Here is a 23121-nt window from a genome sequence, read left to right as displayed (position 1 = left end):
TTGGGTTGATATTAGCTTGACATCGCACTGAAAGAATAAAGCAAATGCCAAGACACAAAGCCAACCCAGAAGGTTGTAAACTATGTCAGGGCTTACTAGATACAAGCGAATGAAACCGGTTGTTCAAGTAATAAGTATTAATGTTATTATTAAGCCGATAGCCCAAGCTATGGTAAAGGGTTGCAGGCACATAAATATGCCCTTATAAGAAATCAATCCAAATACCGGCCATCTCCTAGGTATAAAAGGGAATACATATCCATCATTTTCAAGTTCATCCAATCATCACGTAAAAGTAAGAAGCAGGACAAGCTGCTTTCCCAGATGTGACATCAGGTGCCAACCGCTGCTGCTTTAACCAGACTGATACATGCCCAAAGCCACGACGTGGGGGTTCATCATGGTCAAGTTGAAAGGCGTGACGGGCACCTCCTCGTCGGTCAGCACGAGGAAGATGGTGCCGTTAACGGCCGGGTCGCCCTGGTACGTGCTCATGTTGGGCTGGTAGGTGAAGGCCGAGTTGCCGCTGATGTTCTGGAGCGGCGTGTAGGTGACGTTGAGCTGCGAGACCCAGGCGGCGTAGACGGGCGCGCACGCCGTCGTGTTCGTGATGTAGCTGTTGTTGGGACCCACGGCCTGGCCCGGCTCGTCCCAGCTCAGGAACACCTGGCGACCCGGGTACGAGAGCGGGTTGGTGCGGTTGTGGGTGATGGCAGGGCTACAGTTCTCGCCCGTCACGTTCGAGTTGAGGCAGTCCTCGTCGGGCTTGACGTCCGCCGTCGACAGCGTGTTGGTGTAGCCGCCCGTCGTCTCGTTCCAGACGTCGGAGCCGTCGATGCGCGCCGGGTTGGGCTGGTTGAGGATGTTCAGCGACGGCATGTTCTGCCAGATCAGACGCGTCTGGTCCGCGGGGCACGACGATATGTAGGGCGCCAGCAGCGTCCAGGCCCACGACTGCGGGATGCCGACCTCGAACCAGACAGGCATGGGGAAGAGCCCCTCGAACTGGCGGAAGATCATCTGCTGGCGCGCCTCGGTGCTGATGGACTGCAGGAGTAGCTGGCCACTCTCACGGGAGTCGAGGTGGTTGAGGAAGCCGTAGACGCCGGACTCGCCGAAGCGGGTCAGCTTCTGGCAGAAGTCGATGTACTCGCGGACGTTAGAAACGGGGTAGTTGTAGGTACACTGCACGGGCGCCTCGGCACCAAGGATGTTGGTGATGAGAGTGGCGTGGCCAACCTCCTGGTCGGCCATGAACTCCAGAAGGTAGCGGTCCTCGGCCGTCAGACCGGCCTCCTCGAAGTCCTCGACGCTGAACTTGGCGAGACCCCAGTGGAAGAGGTCGAGCTCAATCCATTCCTGGTAGAGGGCCAGTGCTAACGACTCGTAGTCGAAGTCGCTGATGGGTCGGTATACCGGGAGAGTACCGTTGGTGCCCAGGCCGCCGGCGGGAGTGTAGGGAGCCGGCTCGGGGGCGTGGAGCTTGCCATCGGCCGGGTAATCATACTTAAAAGACTCGGCGGGCAGAGGGGCGACGGACGGGGCCAAGACGACTGTGGACAGAGCTCCCGTGGTAGTCGGAGTGCCAGTATAGGGGCCGTGGGAGGTCACGTTGGTATTGGGAACCTGCGACGGCGTCACGGTGGGAACGGAGGTGAAGGTAGTAGTCGCATCCGACACCATCGGAACGGCAAAGCACCGGGATGCGAGCGCAACGAGGCTTCCGCCCGTGAGAACTTTGGAGAAAGTCATGATTGTCGGATGAGGTGAGGTACTCCGGGGAGGATGAAGAAGAGAGGCAAGAAAACACACTTAGTCCCTAGGTGTTTTACTCACCTTATATATACTCAGCGGCGCGCCATGGGTGGCTTGCGATCTGCAATGACCTGATGCAAATTGTTTTCCATGACGACTGCGCCAGAGATCTTCGCCCATAGGCCGACCTACCTTCGCATCGTTACATTGGGAGGTGGGTGCTCAGGCCGTCATGATGACAAGAGCAATAGGTTCGCGTAGCTGGGCAACCCAGGCCGAGCCTTTCTTTTTCGCCCAAGTAACTACCCCCGTGGTTCGCAGTAATTCCGAGCGGGCGGAGATGGGAATGCAAGCAAGCGTACCCGTTACGTGAGCCAGGCGTATGCGGTTCGGTAGGTGTGGTTTCGAGTGCGGCCAGGCGGTCCATGCAGGGACGCGATGCGCCCGCACCAAAGCCTATGTACCCGTCATCGTTATAGAGGAGAACCATGTCTGCCCTGATAGAAAAGGGCAAGTAGCCGGGCTTTTTGGAGGTGCCATCCTTGCCGGGGCTGCATCGGGTCGCTATATCAAAGCCAGAAAGTTGGTGGGGTGGGATGTTCGCTTCGGCATCTGCTGTAGGCATGGGGTGGCATTCAACTGCCGCCCGAAGTATTTATTGGAGACGATATGAGATGGTAGATGGTAGCTGTCGGGTCACCCAATGGCCGCCACGTTTTTTCCCGATCGATCTCATCCAAAAATCGTTCATGATCTTCCCGAGAGCTCCGAACCGTTGGTTCAAGCCGTGGGCTTGATAGACTGATTGGTCGAGGCGATGCGAACCGGTCAGTCGTATTGGGCAATATGGGAAAAACGAGATGACAATAGTAAGGATCGGGTCTTGGTTCCGAAATCCAAGCAGGCCATTGGGCAATACAGAAACATGATCGAAGTGGCTTGCTCCCGCATCTGCCCTGCAACTCTCGGCTGATTTTGGGGGGCTTGGGCGAGGTCAAAAGTGGTGACGTTTAGAAGTTCAAGATTCCGATATTCTGGCAGGAGTGTTTTCTCCGACCTGGTCGATCCCCTGTAAACCCCCGCTAAGCAAAGCTACCCCTGCTTGTTAACACCAAAACAACACCCCTAACGCATATTTCGTATGGCAATTGTTGCGGCCAGCTATCGCCATTTTCTATCTCCAATCTATACATTATCTCCCATTGAAGATCTTGTCGAGGCATATGATCGCGGCAACCATTTGTTCCCGCCTGATATGCATTAGCACCCTCCAGGGGAGGACCGAATTTGCCTGCCTTTCTACCTCTCCCTCTGCATATGCAGAACGTGGATTGACAACAGGTCAGTTGTTCGTCAATCCAGCCAGATCGTTTCGGCATGCCTCCGGCTGTGCTTTTTGACCTTTTGACATATGTGTATGTATGTGTATGCCCGGCCGAGTATAACTCTGTAAGGCTTCATTTGCTTTTACTGTTCGCCTCAGGCCATGTACATGTACGTAAGACACCTGTCACTACCAGCCGCTGCACCACAAACGCAGTCGATGCATCGTCCATGCACGAACGGCAAGGGAAAAAGTTCACTCGCTCAGGCTCACGTCCAACACAATCACTGCCCGGAACTTCAAATGGATGAAAGCGGCCTCGTTCAAGTATCGGGTATATATATATTCAGTCCTCGTACTACACAATAACCAAGCTATACTGCCTAACCAGTGAAGATTTACTCCATACATGTAGCTGTATAGCAAGTAACAAACAGTAGTCCATGCAGCACTAGAATGGCTTCTTCTCCTCCGCTTTCAACAGTAGTCTGTAGTTTTGCAACAATCAACGCTCGCGTCGATGGACGCGCAACTCTTTCTACCCCTCAAGTATCCGACCCCTTTGCTCGCTTCTCTCAACGCGCCTTGGTATATGTAAACTAGAAGTTTTCTCTCCTCTCAAAGCGATGGCGGGACGTTGATCTCGTACCCAATGAGCACCTCCGTATTCGTGCCCTCCCAGCCGCGCGTGCCGGCCGCCGAGAGCATAAAGCGGCTCGTCTGGTCAATGTAGAGACTCGAAATGACACCCGCCCGAGGAGGACCCGGCACGATGAGGAACGGCGGGGGCGCGCGCCTGGCCGACGCGTCCTGGGCCCGCAAGTCGTACAGCCGCAGAATATCGTGCGACGCGCATATGAGGTGCCGCCCGTTGGCCATGGGCCGCAAACAACTGACGGGCCCGCTGCCGCCGGGAAACCGAAACACGCGCTCGGGCTGCCAGCCCTGGCGGCCGCCGCGGGCCTTCGCGACGCTGAACTCCTCGACGGTGCCGTTGCGGCGGCCGACGTAGATCCAGTTGCCGTCGTTGGACCAGCAGGCGCCCATGCACCAGGGGGCACGCCGGGCCGCGTGCCGATGCGCGCGATGGGGTTGGGCACCCGGCGGTCCCAGATGCGCAGCGTGCCGTCCATCGACGCCGAGAGGAACGTCGAATCCGACGTCTGTGACGTGTCGTAGTGCGTCGCCGGCGGCTCCGCGAAAAGCATCGAGGGGGATTCCGGGGCTGGATCGAAGAGGGCCGAGGGCGTCCCGGGCGCGTCGGCTTCGTGCGGCTGCGTTAGCAGCTCTGGCTGGGTAGATGCATCCTCTGTAATAGCTTGCGACTCTAGCGGCGGCTGCAAGGTACTGTCAAAGCTGCCGTTTAACGTAGTTGTATCTTCTTGCTGTGTAGGCTCTTCGGTCGTGGTACCCAACTCGTGGGTACTGTCTGCGGTCACCGCAGTATTAGAGGCGTCGTTATTCATGCCATCAAAACTGGGTAACGACATGTCGAACTCTGGCATGGCCGTGTTGTCTTGGGCTGCCTCCATGTTCTCCTGGGCTGAATCCTGCATCATAGCCCGCGAAAACTCGTTGTCGTCATCACCCCCGAAGTTATCGCCAAACAAATCCGAGCCTGCTGCGGGACTACCAAAGAGACTATCGTGAGCCGGGCTACCCTGTGCATCCATGGCGCCATTCATATCGCCGACGGCCCCATTGGTATCCGTAGCAAAAGTGCTATTCAAGTCCCCGTTCACAGCATCCGTGGCTGTGTTGTTCACGCCATCCAGGGAAAAGTCAAAGTCGTCTTTGATGGGGGCATCGTTGTTGCTGAAAAAGGTGTCGCTGATGTCTTCTTCGCTTGCTTCCGGTGGTACGGGGCAACCTCCCATTGGCCTCGTTTCAAGGGCTGATACTTGTCCTCCACTTCCATCAAATGAACGTTTGACTTTGCCCGTGTTAAGATCCCAGTCAAATATATTCTTGTCCCAACTACCACTGAGGACACTCTTCTCGTCCGCCGCCAGGGTCAACACACTAACGGCGTTGGTGTGTTGTTGCAAGCAAGTGATGCGCTTGCCTTCATCGTGACGCACACTCTGCAGGTTGATGCCACCACTCTCTAAACCCGACAGCAGCCACAATGCCTCCGAGTGGACCGCCAGAGAATAGACCGGGCTCAGAAGTTGGTCCTCGGATCGCATGTTAGGCGTGTGTGGTTCTGCGTTCTCCCAGTACGACATCAGAATGCCGGCCTTGGTCACCGAGTCCACGAAAGGATGTCTTTGCGCCACAGTAAGCTGTTGCTTCCCATTTATGGTGCCGGGTCCGTCGTATTTTCTGATGTATCCATCACTGCCGCCTGTCATCCAGTACCTCAGATCCGGCGTGACCGACAGCGCATTGATGCTAGTCGACATGGGCGCCGCCATCGTGGGGACGATATCGTAGGTTCTCGCATTCAGGACCTCGGGGCGCACCATAGGCGCCCACTTGGGGGTGGTAAGAGACGAAGGCCCCGGCGTGGCGGATGTACGCTTGATGGTGGGTTGGGACAGCGAATTTTGACCGTCAGGTTGAGGGCTGCCGCTGCCGCTGCGTCGGTTGTCGGCGGTGCCGTTGACATGTTCATGATGGTCCTGTTGAGTATTATTATTATTATCCTCCTCGTCATCATCGTCATGATCCTCGTCGTCGTCGTCGTCATCGTCATCATTGTCGTTCTCGTTCTCGTTCTCGTCCTCATCGTGGTCCCGCTCGGCCTGCTGGTCTCGCTGGTTGTGCTGCTCCTGTTCTTCGGCGTCGGCCATCAACTCGTCCTCGGGCTCGGACGAGCTGGCGTTGCTTTCGCGATCGAAGTCATCCATAGCGACGGAGTAGGCGACACAGCGCAAAGCAGGTTTCTAGGGTGTATATTGAAATGCTGGCCGAAAATGTTGAAGCTGCGGGTAGTGCCAAGACCAATGTCGACTTTGATGAAGTTTTGGGGGAGATGGAGACGAAGATGGATGCGTGCACGTCGGACGGTGCAGATAGACGTTCGCAGGGGGCGAGTATATGTTGACGTCGCTACGGGTTAAGGTCGCAAGGACATGACTTCATTCTGGTTGTTCTTGTTCTTGGGCCGGCCCAAAGCAAGAGATCGGGATCCGACAAACAAACAAACAGCAAGAAAGCCTAGCTCTTCACAATTGCAAATAGCTGTGTTTGGCAATGGGTAGTTGATACTCCCGATTTTATATTGAATGGATGCGGGTTATGGGCAAGTAACGAGTTGTCGATCTGGGCAGAGCTCTTTTTGGCAGACGCGACAGCAGTTCAGTTCGCGACAACAGAGGCGATTGCGACAAGGTTTGGAGCTGAAGGTGTTGCAGGGATGTTACTGGTCTGTGTCGCAAGCCCCCTTCACCCATCGTTGACTTGCAAAGAAAAGAAAACGCATGTGGCTGAACCTCCAAATGCGGCTCCAGCACTCCAATCCGCTCAGCTTATCCAGCCACGGTCTTTGTCCAAATACTCCCCAATTCAAAACGCAATGACTTGGTTTACTGGAAACAGGCTTCGGAAACGACTTGTCACCGCTAACGTCCAGGAATCCGGCGGTGTACATATCCAGGTTTAAGCCAGACAGTCATATTACTCAAGTCATAGCGATATCGGCCACGCACCACGGATATTATAACCGCGCTCTTGCAGTCGGTTGTCGGCTACAGCCACGCAAGTCCAGGACGGTTAATGAGTCGGGACTGGAGACAACGGCTGCACTAGGGTGCTTCGCGTAGGTCAGAACAAGGACATGTTACATATGAGTTACGTGACAGAGCCGCCAGCCGTAAGGCGTGCTGCGAGCTGAGTTGCGCTGGCTAGGGGGGAATTGGCTAGCTTGGTTTGGGTTAGTTGGCTTGAGGGTTTTTGTTCCTGACCACGAGATAACCATGAGACTTTTTGGCAGTTATCGACTAGTCTTTCGCGGATTTGACTCAGACTCACGTCTCGGTCTCAGCGATTGATCTCCCCCTGGCAGCCTGGAATCCATGGGGGAATTGCTGAATGTCAAGGGAAACCGATAAGCTATCCCAGCAAAATGAGATGCATCAATGCATGTGGAAAGAAAGTCAACCAGACGGCACAGTGGAATCGCTCCGCGAATTGAAGACTCAAGACAGCCTAGACGGGCCACTATTGCATCATGTTACTGGAGACCGCAGTCACTCTGCCCCACTAACCCCTCCATTTACCCTTCCTTACCCCCTTCATAAATTCACGCGTCTGCCCGCGGGGTAGGATTTTTCCCTTTTGGTGGTTCACTCTTGCTCGCCTTGCGACTCTAGTCCGACGATATCGTGTACGCTGTCTCCTGTCGAAAACGTATATCGTTGTATCTTTTGGCTATTCATCCTCCTTCTGTGCACCTCTCAACATGTCTGAAGCTGGAAAAATCACCATCATGTAAGCATGTCCGCAAAACCGAATCCATGCTGTCTCGTGCCCTTTTGCGCCGTCGTCTGTTGAACCTGCCATCTCGTTCAGGGGATCGCGTGTCACTCGCGATCCCTGGAAATACAATACAATTGCTAATACCATTATCTTGCAGTCTCGGCGCCCAATGGGGTAAGCATGTCCTCTATTCCCTTTTCCGAGCTACAACATGATGCGCCCCTCAACAACGCCTGTATACTCCCACCGGCACGTCACGATCAGTTCTGAGGCAACGTGGTCGACGCCTTTGGTCCCATCCTATCTCATGGCTTAGCGACGGATCGTGCCACTAGGAGTTATGCTCGTACCCGGAACACGGCGCAAGACGCATCACGGTCCTGGTACCGGACTCGTACTCGGCTGGCAGCATCGTGTCGCGCGTTATTCACCATTGCCCTAATATACCTGCGATTGGCTTTTGATTGTCACACTAGAGTTACTGACGCGCTGGAAATACAGGTGACGAGGGAAAGGGCAAGCTCACCGACATTCTCTGCCCTAAAGCCGAGATCTGTGCTCGTGCCGCTGTACGTACCTTGTGTGCCCCTTTGCGCCTCAACCAGCAACGTTGCTAATATAATCAAATAACAGGGCGGCCACAACGCGTAAGCCATATGGCCCCTTTTCGCTGAGATTGGAGCTCGAAGATCTGTTCAATTGATCGTCCAAAGCTGCGATGCCTTGGGCGGTTGAATCGACTGGGCCCCGAAAAGCTAGTCGGACGTTACTAGGACAATGCTGACCTAGTTTATCGGACCGCAGCGGACACTCCATCGTGTGAGTTTCTCAATCGCAATCATGCCAGCGGCAGAAACTAATTACTGGTCTCTATAGCGCAAACGGTGTCTCATACAGGTAATTCAAACCTCTGGGAGGCAGTCGCACCCCTTTTTGCGTGCGCCATTAGGGGTGCGTACAGGCCTTAGCCGACCACAACTCTTCTGTTTGCGATATACTGACACGTCATCCAGTTTCCATCTTCTCCGTGTGTACTCCTCGGGTATTCGTACCATGTTCGCGTTCGAAATTTCTTACATAACGATATAGCATCGGGATTGATCAACCCCAAGTGCCTCAACTTCATCGGCACAAGCGTCGTCTTCCATGTGTAAGGGTCCTCTGCTATGCTCCGGCCGGTGAATCCCCGGGACTCACGCTGAGACTAATACGAATTACACAGTCCCTCTTTCTTCAAGGAGCTCAAGGAGCTCGAGGCCAAGGGCCTTAACGGCGTCCGTGATCGCATCAAGGTCAGCGACCGCGCTCAGGTCAACCTCGACCTCCACGCCGCCGTTGATGGACTCGAAGAAGTCGAGCTCGGAACCCGCGCCATCGGCACTACCGGTCGCGGCATTGGCCCATCGTATGCGACCAAGGCTGCCCGCAGCGGTATCCGCGTTCACGACATCCTTGACGAAGAGAAATTCAACCGCATGATTCGCCAGCTTGCCGACGGCTACAAGAAGCGCTATGGCGTATGTCTCAAGCTTCATATAAGCACCCGTTGGTCGTCATTTTCTCGAGCGATCGTTTCGCTAACCAATTGCTATTGGCATATAGGATCTCCTCAAGTACGACGTTGAGGAGGAAATCTCCAGATTCAACGAGTACCGCAAAGAGCTGAAGAAATACATGGTCGATGGCGTCGAGTTCATGAACGACGTCGTGCAAGCCAACAAGAACGTCCTTATCGAGGGCGCCAACGCCCTCATGCTGGATATCGACTACGGCTCCTATCCCTACGTGACCAGCAGCAACGCCGGACTCGGCGGTGTCATCACGGGCCTGGCCCTGAACCCCTTCAAGATCACCGAAGTCGTCGGCGTCGTGAAGGCGTACACGACACGCGTGGGCGGCGGCCCGTTCCCGACCGAGGACAACGGCGAGGCGGGCACCAAGCTGCAGGAGATCGGGCGCGAGTGGGGCGTCAGCACGGGTCGGAAGCGGCGCTGCGGCTGGCTGGACCTGGTCGTGGTCAAGTACTCGACGGCGGTCAACCACTACACGTCGCTCAACCTGACCAAGCTCGACTGCCTCGACACATTCGAGGAGATCCGCGTCGCCGTCGGCTACCGCGACCCCAAGACGGGCGACGAGCTCCACTCGTTCCCCGCCAGCCTCGAGTTCCTCGACACCGTCGAGGTCATCTACAAGAGCTTCAAGGGCTGGATGAAGCCCACCACCAACGCCAAGACGTTCGAGGATTTGCCTCAGGAGGCTCGGGAATACGTCGAGGTAAGCAAGACACTACTCACTTGGAATGAAGATGCCCCCAACGATTATGCCGTAGCTGACATTACTCTATCTATCTAGTTCATTGAGGGTTTCGTTGGTGTCAAGGTGAAGTGGATTGGTACTGGTCCCGATCGCGAGGCCATGATTGTTCGATAGTATTTCCGAGGCATCATCCCATTACGCCCTAGACCAGCTCTATGGTAGTATTTAGAGGTTAGTCACATATTGTACCTTCGCCGTCGTCGTATAGATGAGGCGCACCGAAAAGTCATATAGAACGTTGTGTTTTGCACAACAATTATCAAATAACGTATCGTAAAGATCATATTGGTCTTGAGACTATGTCTGGAAAGGTATATCATCCTGTTGGATACGCCATCAGTCACTAGCTACCATCGAACTACCATGATTGCCCCGGCCGGCATGTAACGCTCACTTATGCTGGGGAGTACTGCTACCATATTGTGTGTGCTGCTAGCAATTATTCCGTTGCCAAACCGTCAACTCTTTCCGCCTTGAGGAGATTGATTTCAATTGCTTTTGTTAGTTACGACGGCTAGTTTGTGAAAGCTCTCATCCGGACAAATTGAAATCAGGTTACAGAGTGAAAACTGCATTTGGTAGTCGTCTCGCAGGGACGTGATTACTCTTGCATTGGAGCTGAATGACTACCTCAAATGATATTACGCAAAGACGTAGGTAGCTTGTGCTTCAAGATATTTGAATAAAGATTTTGACAATATTGAGTCATAATCATCAAGCACCACATGCAATCGCCAAAAGCAAATAGGGGTTACAACATCCACATCCGGACTAATCTGGCTTCTATGTTAACTATATGATACTGCAGTTCTGTCTGCCTTTGCCCATGGGTATTACTTTGAACTCTCGATATCGTGTTGCTATCAAGTGTGGTAGTGATGGCCTTACGAGAGATATTGCTTATGTTACGGAGGGGTATGCGTAGATCATAGATAATTATGTACTCAGTCAGACCATGGCTGGAACGGTCACTTGAATACACTAGGAAATTGAATGCAGGACAAGTTCTTTCTATTTTTTCGTATATTGAATTTATCCTTTGTTCTTCCATATTGAATATAGATAGAAAAATCCAGTATTACAGACGAATAGAAGCATTCAATTCATTCCTACTCAGAACATATTTATATATAAAGGCTGCCTCTCTCCCATTGATATTACATATTTCTTTTCCCTTTAGTAGGTCAACTAATCTCAAGTCTTTCAGAGGTTACAACCAACAGCAACCATGGACACCCTCCCTCCCGAGGTCAAGGGGCCAATCATACGCCTCGCCATGGCAGATGATTACGGACACAACCTTTGGAAATACGCCGCAATATCGCGGGAGTGGCAAGTTCTTGCCGAACCCGTCGCGTTCAAGGCGCTCGACTTGGATCCGCATCGCTTGTCCGAGGCTGCCGAGATCATGACGCCTTTGCGGCAATCTCACGTTCGGAAGATTTCCTATGCGTTAATACTTCCACAGATCAAGGAGGAACTGTCCAGATCAGAGGCGCAACGGGCCAGCGAGGCGTTGTTTGCGGAGCTGGACAATCTGTTAGGCCACCTACGGAAATGGAATATGCCCAGTGGAAAGGTCAAGCTGGTCCTGGGCCAATGGAGGCCAATGGATCAGGCGTGGCTAAATCTCAATGATCGGATGCTCTTGAATCTGCGACCTGACGACTACCGCCAGCTGCCTGAAGTCCCTTCCATCACATCGTTCGGGGTCTTGGTTGATACCTGGCTTAGCCCCAAGGCATGCTGCGAGATTTCTACCCGGTTCCCCCTGCTACGAAGCATAGGATGGCGACTATGCGATTTCCACCATGAATCAGGAGTCTGTGGTCGACGGGATTTCGCGAATGCGTTGCACCTCATACCAGAATCTGTGCGAAAATTCGGCTTAGAATACAGCTGCCTGGACGACCCCACGTGGCCAGCGATTCCTGCATGGTTGATGCCAGGAAAGTCTGATCCACTCGGCCAGGCCTTGCGACAGCTGTCAGTTCAGCTGGAGGAAGTCTCGCTATCGATGGATGTAGGCTGCGATTTTCTACCTAGAGATGATGAGCTTTGGCCGCATATGCGCGAAGTCGACGTCCTAAGCATGGATCGATGGACCAAGGATGTGGAAGACGATATTTCCGAGAACAATCAAGGGCAATTAGAACGTCCCAGCTACCACACACGTATAGATTCGAACTCCGACTTGCACGACAGGATCAACCAGCACTATCTCATCAGTGGCCAGGTCGCGGCTCGTATGCCCAATCTCCGTTACATGAGAATGTTCTGGGCAAACGATTTCGATGCCTGTTGTATCTACACGGCCGAACATAATCCCCCAAGTGCAAAGGTTGCTATCTGCAAGGCCCCGGCATTGGCATCAGGTCTGCGGCAGGATGTGGAGGCTGTGTGGTGCACTACTGCCATCACACATCTTGGGGAGGGAGCAGAGCTGCGGTTCGAACTCGAGTTCGATGATGGGGATATCAGCAGGCAGGACCATATAAGAAATGGGAACGAGGAATATTTGGAGTTTGTGTGGAGTCGCAACTCGAAGTGGACTTACACGACGGATTGGACTCACAGGCTGAAGTGGACTCGAACTGTCTGATGGCCGAGTCCACCCAAAGCAGGCAGGCACTTGCCAAGAGTAATAAACATGTGACCCCTTGCCTAAGTTTGTTTATCCTATGATGCTTCTCCTGTGTCACATTGTAGCACCTCCTCGTGGGGCATTGTCGAAAGCGATTGATATACTGTTATTCCTACGCTACGCTTTGCTATATCCATTGGGTGCCTAATAAACCCATATGTACCGTGTGACATAAAACATAAAGTCATTAGAAATGTGCTGAAGCTCAAACACGAGGAGGACCCAGCAGCCGCGTCTCCCTCAAATGCTCCCGCCACGAAGCCACCGGATCGAACCCCCTCGCGCCGGCCGCCGCCGCCGCCAGCGACCCAGGCTCGTCCTTCTTCACGCCGTACAGGTACGGCTTCTCATCCGCATAGCAAGCCGTCTCCTGGTCCGCAGGCAGCGCACCGTCCAACATATACGCCTTGAGGTAGCCATCCGTGCAAGCGGAGCGGTCGCGGCCCGACGAGTGGCCGTAGCCGTGGTGGGCGATGAGCCGCGCGTTCTCGACGCCCATCTCGGCCGCCAGGCGGCGGCCGTTGCGCAGCGGCGTCGCCGGGTCGTACGTCTCGGCGACCAGCAGCACCGGGTTGCGGAGCGTGTGGTTGAGGTCGCCGCGGTAGACCTCGGCGGGCTTGGGCCAGTACGTCGCGAAGTGGCGGCACGCGAAGACGAAGAAGCGCGAGTCGCCCGCGATCCACGACTTGCGCGTCATGTCTTCCCAGAGGTGGCTCCACCATCGCAGGTCGTGATAGTCGCCGTCGTAGGCGTCGGAGCAGACGACCAGGAGAGTGAGGTCGTCGGCCGAGGTTTTCTTGTTGGCCGCCGGGCAGGGAGGGACGGGTCGTATTGCCACCAGTTGGCGTCCAGGAACTCCCCCGCGAGGGTGGTGTTGCCTTGGCCCAGTTCATAAAGCATCTCGGCCAGTGCCTTCCAGCTGTGGGGGTTGTACATGCTCTGGTAGATGGCACTCACCAACACCGAGTATGTCACCAGTGAGGGACCACTCTTCTCCGTGTAAGCGGGCAGCGGCTGGGAAGCCAAGCTACCAATGACCCCCTGCATCCAAATATCGAGCTCGGTCAGAGTACGGCTTTCGCCACTTTCCGTCTTGGCGAGGGCGCAATGCTCTGGGCCGGCTTTGAGACATTCACCCAAGAAGCCGTCATGCCAGGCATTGGTCACGTTATCGAGAGCCGTAAACCCAAAGCCGCCAGCAAGGCGATGGTCACGCACATACTCAGTCCCGTCCAGAATCAGGCGACCGACACTGTTAGGGAACATGTTGGCATAGGTCTGGCCGATACCGGTACCGTAGCTGACCATAAATCCCGTCAGTTCGTCCTCGCCGAGCGCCTTGCGGATCTCCTCCACATCGTGGGCAACAAAGGCGGTACTGACGAAGCGCGCAAGGTCGCCCTGACGCTCCCAGCAAGCACGGAGGGTGGCATTGTGAAAGGCATCCATCAAGTGCAGCTGCTTCGTGTTCGAGTCCGCAGCGGCGCGGTATTTCTGCCATTCCAGCGACCAGCGGTCCCGGTCAGCGTCGTGGGGAGAGCAGGAGACCGTGGGCAGCGAGGCGTTGACGCCGCGAGGATCGAAACCCAGGACGTCGTAGCGGCCGCCGCTGAGCCGCTCAGTAATTTCTTCGGCTGCCCGCCACGCATAGGAAGTACCGCTGCCGCCGGGACCGCCCGGGTTTATCACGACAGTGCGCTCCGTTTTCTTCGTGTTGTGATCCGAGGAAAGACCCGAGACCTGGAACTTGGTCACGGCGAGCCTCGCGATGCGTGGGTCGGACTTATTGGTGTAGTCGAGCGGAACATCGAGGTAGCCGCACATGTATATGCCGCGGCCGGCGTACGGATCATTTTGCTGCTCCGCGGTGATCGAAGTCGCAGTGCGGTTGCCCCAGCTCCAGTGGTTGGGGTTGGGATCGAAGAGCTTCATCCATGACGAGTCGGGTTTGGGGTCGTCGAGAGCGGGTGGGAGGCTCGTGCCCGTGCAGGGAATGAACCGGAATGGATCGTCGGCCTGGGGAAAGCGGCCGAAAGGCGACGACGGTGACGAACCGTGGCAATTGGCGGGATGACCGTGTATCGGGTGTTGCTTCACGGGTGGGAGGAAGTGATTGATACCAGGCAGCGACGACAGTGTCGGATAGAGGAGGTACAAGAGCTCCAGGACGATGAGGAACTGCCAGACAAAGTTGGGAACAGTAAAGGACTCCCTCCGTCTTGGCGGTTGCGATTGCGACGCCCTTTGAGGCAGATCGCCCTTCATCGTGGGCGCTGGAGGTGAGACTTTCTCCATCATGGTCAATTGAGGGGATTGACGTTGACGAGGGATTGATGGATGAGACAATGATGGCTGCGGGAGATCGTCCTAGTCTTCAGAAGAAGGAGACGACTCGTACCCATCCCTTGCAGCAAGTGTACGCGTATGTACGGAGTAAGCACACCACCCCATGTTCTTCTGCCCATGAGACAGTAGACAGTGAGGGCTGAGAAATGGGATGGGGGCGGGGGCTGGCGGTGGTTGGCTGGCTGTTTTGGGAAGGTACCGCTGTGCCTCTGACGTACGCCTGCAATCAATCAAGATTCAAGATGGCCCGATGCCCAGTGTGGGGAGTTGATCCGCCAAGGTCCGCTAATCCCAACGTCTGTTAGTGCCTGTTGGGGGCTCTTTTTCTTAATACGACCTCATATGAAAGCGGAATTGATGGCAATGAATGTCTGGTTCAAATACAATGGATTGTAAGACCTTCAATTGCAGGCCTCAAGGACTTCTATAGCAGGTCTATGATCCGGCTTGACTCGAGTCTCATCACCCTCGCTAAGCTGCCATCACCCTTGTGTACGTGTACCCCTGGCGCATTACACGCGTACTACCATCCGAATGTTCTCACCCGCGCAATATGTGACGCCTGTGGCAGACAATCCTCCTACATCCCGACGACTCGGATATCACCCCGAATCTTCCAGTTGCCTGTCACACGTAAGCTTACTCGTCAGTGCCCGTGTCAGCTCTCCTTTTATAGTTGTCGGCCGAGGGCTTTCCACTGTGCTTGTTGGGGGCTATATTGGCTACTGCAAGAACAACAGAAGAGCTATTGGTTTTGCTTGAAATAGGACACAGAAAGTGTTCGGACACCAGAAAACTCTAGTATCGTCTTCAAGAGACGTATTAATCGTAGTGTCAAGTCTTAGCAACCGAGTGGGACATGCACGTTCTGGTCGCTCAAAAGGTGCGCATACTCAGGTACTGGCATTCATGTCAGAATCAAAGAAACACTATGAGTTTGAACCTAATCATGTTTGCATCTCAGAATATCATTGTCATTAAGGCATCTTCAACATGCATGAGTCACTTATACCAGTATAGAGTAACAAAATAAGCAATCAGTCCTACTCCAATGGGCCCCTCAGATATGGACGGTCTCTCCAAGGGAGTTAATCAGCAAGTCATATAGTGGACGAAGTCCAACCCAAATACACCAAGCAATAAAAGGCAAGCACACCCTTCTCACTTCCACCCCTTTGATCCCACCAATATGTGTATCATCGACAGCAAGTACTTTCACTGCAATAAGTGCAAGGGCGTCAGGAAGATTGTCATCAACGAGATCTCAACTTGCACCAAGTGCCCAGAGAAAGACTGCGACCATAAGCAACTCGACTGTCCAGATCTCACAGACAATACTCTACCCAGTATCAGCGGTGTGTGTGCCATCTGCGAACCCGTATACGGGATCCCATGGTGGAACTGGAAACCCTAAGTGGATGGCCGACATAGTATGCTAGTCTCTGTCTCTGAACAGGCGACACCAAATGCAATCAATAAGACGACGATAACTCGTGGAGCAACATTCAGAGGGCAACACTTATGTGTAATATCACTCCGCAAATAGCCATGATCTTTGAAAACGTGGCTTGCTAATAGACATGAATACACAACGCTCTGTGGATCGAATATTGAGTCTTGTAAGAAGCCTTATGATAGCGGTCACTATCATAGATGTTTGTATGAAGTGCGTCTAGATTTGGTCTTCCATGAAGCCGGAATGTGGGCATCAATCCTAGGCAAGATACACAAACACATAATGTTTCCTTTCAAGGGAGATTAACACAATGAGCCATCAACATATTGGTCTCTTTGATGAGTCTTAAGTATTCTGTCGCGTCCGGACGCTTGCCTGTGATTTGTTATATGTTCTACAAGTTAGAGTTAATGGACAATTCACAAGGACAGGCTAATTAATGCTTCTGCTGGAAAAGCCGAATGGCAGGTACTGGATTCGAACTGAATGCCTATTGAAATGTAATTCAAAAAGATGAATTGATTCATTGCCATTCCACCACCAAGGCAATGAATCAATTTAATGTCATAACAGTCGCCGAGATATAGGCCTATAAAAGGCCTGGCAATGCTAGTTAGCTAACGTATCAGTAGTCACTACAGCTACACGAGTACATCACGTCTACATGATTTAGATGTTGCGTTTCGTTAACTTTATACTCAATTAGTATGTGAAATCTACTTCGATACCATTAACATAAGCGTGGTTACCAGAGTAATTGACTAATAATTCATCTACCTGGCAACACCGGGCAGATAGGCCGCGGAGCATGATATTACAAGTTCTATAGCATAACACGCAACCATGAAGACATTCGCCATCAGGCCAAGTTTGGGGTGCCATAAGCTTTCACGTGGAAAGGGGAATGTCCGCAAGGGAGCAGCAAGACTACGGAGATATCGTAGTTAGTATACCGCAGAAGGATGCCCATAGATGAGCCAAAGGATACCCCGGAGCCAGATAGAAGCATCCAACAATGGCGGTGCCCATGGCCGAGGCAATTGGCAAATAGATCGAAATGTGAAAGGGGTCAGAGTCGATCGAGCGGAGACGGCGTTGCAGGAGAAAGCCAGCCTCTCGGTTCGGGGTCCTGGCGAGCCTGGACTGTCTGTGTGGGTAGAGCAGACAGTGCTGGTGGTGATCATCAACACTTAGACCCAAAGTCTGACAGCGGTGACCTTGCTGTTTGCGATGCGGTAGACGGTAGCCAATGCTGAGTTTTCGGCGGAGCCGTCGATACACGGCAAGTAAGTGGACATGGCCAAGACGGCGAACTTGCCGGAACAGAGGCCCACGACAGCGGAGTCCACAGCAGCCACCGAGGGGACTTCTGACGGGCTGGATAATTTCCTTATCTGCTATATTTTTAGAGTTAACTGATCAACCCGGGGCGTTGAGACTAATCAGGAAAGCGTTAGCGCCTGGCCATGCGGACTCTTGAACGACAGTGCCGAAGAAGTCGGTACTCATATGTCGATTCCCAGGGGGCCTGCCACGGCGGAGAGAGCTACAGAAAGCGCCACGGTCATCGTGCAGCTCAACAGTAGCGCGCCCTTCATGATCCTGGGTTGCGCGTCCGAAAGCAGGCCGCGACATGAGCACGTTGAGAATCTAAAACCCGACGACATCTATCCGCCGCAGGTACAAGAACCCGGGCTAACGAAACGCGACCAAGGGCGCCATGCCCAGGGAATCTTCTGTTGGTATCGTGTAACCCGTATTATATATAGAGGGGGACCAATCATATCTCATTATGCGAGAATCTGCACCCACCATTCCACGGAGGCAGTTGAGAGTGATTCCTGACCAGGCCCCTTCATAGTTGAATATCCGAGACACAGGGCTCGGGAATAAAACAGCTTTAGGGCCATGTTCGACGTCGCGGGCTGCCGGATTCTGACTCGCATGTCAAACACTGTAACGCTCACAGGTGGTTTGGAGAAACGAGGGCTCATGGCACACCAAGTTTCTGGTAGCCGGTAATGCCCACACGTAATAAGAAAGGACAGTCTCGTAACTTCACCCATATTGATAAACTCTCCCATTAGCTCGGCCGAGCAGCGACCAAATCAGATTTGGGGACGTCTTGTGTGTTTCAGTCGAAGCATTTTCAAAGTTGTCACATCAAGCCAGTCACATCCGTCGGATTGGTATGTATAATTCGTTATGATACTGTTGTCCTCCACTATAGAATGAGCTCGATACCATTAGGAAAAAAAAATCGATCTGCAAGAAACCCAATCTTAATGGCCGTGAGAGTATTTGTGTACCGAAGTTTCAGCGAGGTTTCCATTTGGTGTAGATGCATAACAACACCAAGAAGCTCTTGTTGAAAGCACGAACGGCGAGATAGCAATAACGTGATTGGGCGAATCCTGGTATTGGTGGAATGGCCGTACCCAAATTCGACATCAGGATGGAACTCGCTCATCCTAATACTCTTGCCATGTCAGCAGCACACGCATCAAGAAGCCGCCTTTGACCTAGGACGGAAGTCTTGCATTCTGCATATGTCAACTCGTTTGGTTTTCATCATTACTGAGCGGAGAAGGGGATAGAGCGTCCATGGAATGTCAAGAATCAATATCTGGTAAAATCACCTTGTTGAGTTAAAAGGGGCAAAAGACGAGCCCGTTTTGAGAGTTTTGACCTTTGAGAAACTGGCCATTATGCTACCGTACCGTAGATCCTATCATAAGGCTGATGAAGGCTGATAAATGGTCAGCCCTGCATCATTGGCTGAACCGTTTCGTATCGCTGGGGCGTACCCTCTCCAGCAAGGCGACTCTTGGGGCATAGCGATAGTTGCCAGCCTGAAGGATTCAGGCACTTTGTGATTGGAGGGCCAGTATTGTGTGCTATCACATTGATGACGAAACATCAACTCAAAAGATGTATATGTAGAACATGCAATTGCTGTCGGAGATGGCGACAGAGGCCTTCAAACAGGGAGGATGTAAATCATGGTTCGGTTGGTACCATGGTCGTTGCTTATCTACTGGTGTCGGAACAGTCTCGGCTCCCTTGCACTTACTATCGAAAGCTGTGGTCAACAACCGACACTTGAATGGGCGAATTTGAGAAGTTGGATGTCTTTCCATATGTACTCGACTCGTACTGTACATACAATCTGTATCAATTAGTAATGCTACCCTCATATCACGCTACTCCGCTGTTTCTCGAAGATCAGTAGAAACATTGTTTGCGAGATTCGCTCCGTAACTCAGACTAGAATCTCGTGAGCGAAATGCAAATCTCCCTCTCGAGCCCCTTTTGTTTTCCCGCAGGGAGCACTTGGGGCGCAGAGCTTTGATGGGCCAGCACAGGCCCAGAATATCCCGTTCGTTTCATTGCAAATCAAACTGCGCCGCTCCACCAATGTGATGGATTGGCGAACTAATACCCAAGGAACGGAAAGATTGAATGATTACCGTTCATGAATGGTGCAGTGAATGTGGTGTATGCTTTGGAAAGGGTTGCCGCGTTGATTGCTCGTGACAGCCGGCAATTGATAACGTGAGTAGGAGATATGCAATGGACTTTACATATGGCGAGATCCCTGAGTGAATACCGTCGTGCATCAGTCGAGGGTAACATCGGGCCCACATTGACTTCAAGCAATCATCAATGAGTTTGAGATACATTTTACAGTTTTTGTTCATTAGTTGCTATGGTAGAAGCATTTCTATTTCGCCGCAGCCTCCTCTTCCTCGTCGGGAACCTCTTCACCGTTCTCGATAGCCTTCTGCCGCCTCTTGGCAGCTTGGTCTCTCTTCTTATCTAGTAGCTGAGAGAGCTTCTTCGCATTGTTGAACACGCCACTCGTCCCCGAGCCGCAAGCAGCACAGCTCGGATCCTTCCTGTACCGCTGCAGGGCGCACGGCTCGCAGAAGTAGTGGCCGCAGCGGGTGACGATGGGGCTCCGGTACGGGCCCTTGCAGATGATGCAGGCGAAGGGGATCTTCTCGAGCATGGCGGCCTCGGCCGTGTCGTCGTCGTCCTTGGACCCGGCGCCGCTGCGGTCCGCGCTGGCGACGACGGTCCCGCCCAGGTTCTTTTTGCCCTTGGTCACGCTCTCCCACTCGCGGTCCAGCTTCCACCCCTGCGCGTAGTCCTCGCGTGCGTGCAGGTACTTGCAGTTGTCGCCGAAGCCGCAGAAGCCCGTTTGCTTGTAGTCCTTGCACACGTCCGGCGCGAAGTCGGTCGTCGTGACGGTGCGGATGTTGGTGGGCGCCTTGATGGGGCCGACGGACCGCTGGGGCGCGTTCGGGTTCTTCTGGATGAAGTTGTTGCTGTTGGCCAGGCCCTTGTACGTGCCGTCCGGTAACGCCGCGGCGCTGCCGTCGGGCGTCTCTGTCGTCGCGCTTTTGCTCGGTAGCTTCCGGGTCTTGCCCAGCAGGTTCTTGTCTTCGTCGTACCAGTTGCTATGTTTCGTCGCGTCGTTGGTGCTGGTCATGGGCACGCTCCGATCGGCCTCGAAGAGCGTCGCGGATTCGTGCTGAGGCGCCGCAGCGTTGTTTTTGGAGGATGCCGTCACCACGGCGCTGTTCTTCTTCCGCCGCTTCACCCTTTGGCCTGATTCGTTTTCGGAGGATGTGTAGTCTGAGTCAGAATCGCTATTCTTGTCTGCCGGCGGAGGCGTTGCCGGCCGTTTTCGCATCGCGGCCTTGCCCTTTGCGCCTCGCTTCTTGAAGAGTGACACTGGGGCGATCGGGCCATCTGCTGGCGCCGCAGCAGCTGGGGCGTTCGCATCGGCCATGATGAGCTCGCAGAGGATTGAAAATTACCGAGAAGGAGGAATGTATTGGAGGAATATTATCGACGACTATTGCAATAGGCTGATTATGGAGGATCCGCCAAGGCTGTGGTGGTTATGGCAAATGACGAAAGATCAATGGTCTGGAAATAAATTGCCACAGCGCAGCGAAGCCATCTTCGAAGCTCTTGTGGCTGAAGCTACAAATTGCGGTTAGTGCAGCCTCGCCCTGTGCTAAGGGGAGCCAATTAAAAGCGCGATAAAGTATGCAGCTGGCAGTCTATGAGTGTGGGGCAGTGGAGGCGGTCGCCCATAAGTTCGCATCTCTTGGGGCGGAGTTCGAAATAGGAGCAGCTGTTTTCCAGTGTCGCGAACCATGTGGCTCACGGCCAGCGAAGCAGTCCAACTCAGCAACTGAGGAGAGGCTGGTCCATGGAGCTGCTGAATGATGAAGAAAAACAATCATAACCAATGCCAACTGCCCCAAAGTCTGCCAGTCGCGCAGAAGGAGCCGCCTCTTTTCCATAAGAGACCCCACCATTAGCGTCATGTAAGCTCCGCAGCTATAAAATTGGTGCCTGCACCATTATTCATGCGCGTGTCAAAGGAATGCCAGCATCGACCAATCGACTGACGCGTCGCGGCCTGTTTTGAAGCTGTGCGCGTCGATAACTCGTAAGCTGGAGAGGGAGTTGACTGTCGTGATGGGCAACCAAGAGCCTTCATGACCAGGTGCAGCCATTCACGTTTGCTTTTTGAGGGAATGGGACAACAACCCGTCAGGACCTCCGACCTGCATGCATGTGCATGCAGTCATGGTTGAGTGTTGTGAACATCCCCCGTTTGGGTGGGCAGTTGGTGGTTGGGTGGCGGCAGGTGGAACGCATGGGCTGGAGAGAGACAGACAGACAAATGCCAGATGCAACCTCCAGTCCCGGCTGCACAAGATCCCAGCTACTATCATCTATAGCCGGTAGATCTCATTCATGCCCGGGTTGTGAATAGCATTGATGGGTAAACAACAATAATAACTCGAGCTTCAAGCCTTGGAATGACGTTTGCTAGTTCTGTCTTTTAGACTGTTGTCGACTAGAAAATTAGACAGCTCCGCAGAGAAGCAGCTCTGGAAGGTCTTAGCAAAAACGGTCGGGCATGAAGAGATGATGTATTAAAATAGACATACAGCAAGCAGGAGTTGTTCGCTCGTGTGCTCTGCAATGCGAATCCACGGCAGAATGGATGACATGGCAAGTCGGATCTCCCGTATTAGGCGCATTTCCCATCTCACCGCATCCCGGTCTGGTACCGGTCGTAGTTCGTGATGCTGTAGTTCCGAGTAGCGTGCAGCTGGTGCCAGTACTGGTGCTGTGGTGCCAGGCACATCCCGCTTCGCTTGATGCTTGACCCCTGGACCCAGCAGCACCAAGCCCAGGTCCCACGCTCACGATGCCTGTCCTGCTCTGACCTGGGTGCCCGATTGGGAAATTCGTCCACATTATCCCATCTCGACGGGGGCACCATTTGACCATTTTGTTCATCAATCTCTGGTGGTGCTGGGCTGCTTGCGCTCATTCTCTCTCTCTCCCCTCTCTCCCCCCATCGTCGACCTTCTTTCGGTCAGTCTGTTGGCTACTAACCTTTAGCATCTTCTCACTCCCTTATTTTCTTCTCTTATCTCCCTCTCACTCCCTTAATCGCTCCTTTCTATAGGGTTGATCGCATCGCGAGACATCTCCTTATAACAAAGACATTAAGTCTGGGGTATCCAGAGTGTCACTCGCCTGGTCTCCCGTGCCTCCCCTTCCCGTCTCTTCTTTCTATTGTTTGTTTGCACATGGGAATCCGGACCAGCGACGCGCTCTCCTCCTATCAGCACCCCTCCACTCGTTTGACTCACCACATCGACTAATTGTTTACTTGTTTCTTTACTACTGTGCATCTTGTTGTTATTTTTTCTCTCTGTCTTTGGGTTCTCTTATAGAAGACTAAAAAGCCCACCCCCGACGAACGAGGATTTTCTGGCGACTGACTAATTCCGACGACCTTCGACGTTCAATTCG

General features: G+C 53.3%; 6 protein-coding genes across 6 annotated transcripts; 2 read left to right on the top strand and 4 right to left on the bottom strand.

Moving 5' to 3' along the window:
• Window positions 1-354: 354 nt before the first annotated feature.
• PG998_012099 (rds1 protein) lies at window positions 355-1752 on the bottom strand (the record flags this gene model as incomplete). Its single annotated transcript, XM_066878915.1, has 1 exon — window positions 355-1752. One exon carries the CDS (start codon window positions 1750-1752, stop codon window positions 355-357), a length of 1398 nt encoding a protein of 465 aa, XP_066725299.1.
• Window positions 1753-3697: 1945 nt separating this feature from the next.
• On the bottom strand, window positions 3698-5931 carry PG998_012098 (transcription factor SPT8; the record flags this gene model as incomplete). The annotated part of the gene is made up of 2 exons (XM_066878914.1): window positions 3698-4052; window positions 4088-5931. 2 exons carry the CDS (start codon window positions 5929-5931, stop codon window positions 3698-3700), a joined length of 2199 nt encoding a protein of 732 aa, XP_066725298.1.
• A 1553-nt stretch (window positions 5932-7484) lies between these two features.
• Window positions 7485-9934, top strand: PG998_012097 (Adenylosuccinate synthetase; the record flags this gene model as incomplete). Its single annotated transcript, XM_066878913.1, has 11 exons — window positions 7485-7513; window positions 7659-7675; window positions 8003-8070; window positions 8135-8148; window positions 8306-8320; window positions 8378-8398; window positions 8515-8528; window positions 8591-8651; window positions 8724-9018; window positions 9104-9778; window positions 9857-9934. The coding sequence occupies 11 exons, from the start codon at window positions 7485-7487 to the stop codon at window positions 9932-9934; spliced, it is 1287 nt and encodes a 428-aa protein (XP_066725297.1).
• A 1114-nt stretch (window positions 9935-11048) lies between these two features.
• On the top strand, window positions 11049-12422 carry PG998_012096 (uncharacterized protein; the record flags this gene model as incomplete). The annotated part of the gene is made up of 1 exon (XM_066878912.1): window positions 11049-12422. The coding sequence occupies one exon, from the start codon at window positions 11049-11051 to the stop codon at window positions 12420-12422; it is 1374 nt and encodes a 457-aa protein (XP_066725296.1).
• A 247-nt stretch (window positions 12423-12669) lies between these two features.
• PG998_012095 (uncharacterized protein) lies at window positions 12670-14729 on the bottom strand (the record flags this gene model as incomplete). The annotated part of the gene is given in 2 exon segments (XM_066878911.1): window positions 12670-13260; window positions 13278-14729. The coding sequence occupies 2 exon segments, from the start codon at window positions 14727-14729 to the stop codon at window positions 12670-12672; spliced, it is 2043 nt and encodes a 680-aa protein (XP_066725295.1).
• Window positions 14730-19990: 5261 nt separating this feature from the next.
• Window positions 19991-21064, bottom strand: PG998_012094 (uncharacterized protein; the record flags this gene model as incomplete). Its single annotated transcript, XM_066878910.1, has 1 exon — window positions 19991-21064. One exon carries the CDS (start codon window positions 21062-21064, stop codon window positions 19991-19993), a length of 1074 nt encoding a protein of 357 aa, XP_066725294.1.
• Between the last annotated feature and the right edge of the window lie 2057 nt (window positions 21065-23121).

This window comes from Apiospora kogelbergensis (genome assembly GCF_038363985.1).
Source record: "Apiospora kogelbergensis strain CBS 113332 chromosome Unknown utg000008l_segment0_segment0, whole genome shotgun sequence".
In the NCBI taxonomy this organism is placed as follows: Eukaryota; Fungi; Ascomycota; class Sordariomycetes; order Amphisphaeriales; family Apiosporaceae; genus Apiospora; species Apiospora kogelbergensis.
Note: the sequence above shows the minus strand (reverse complement) of the source record. Positions and strands in the feature narration are given on the sequence as shown.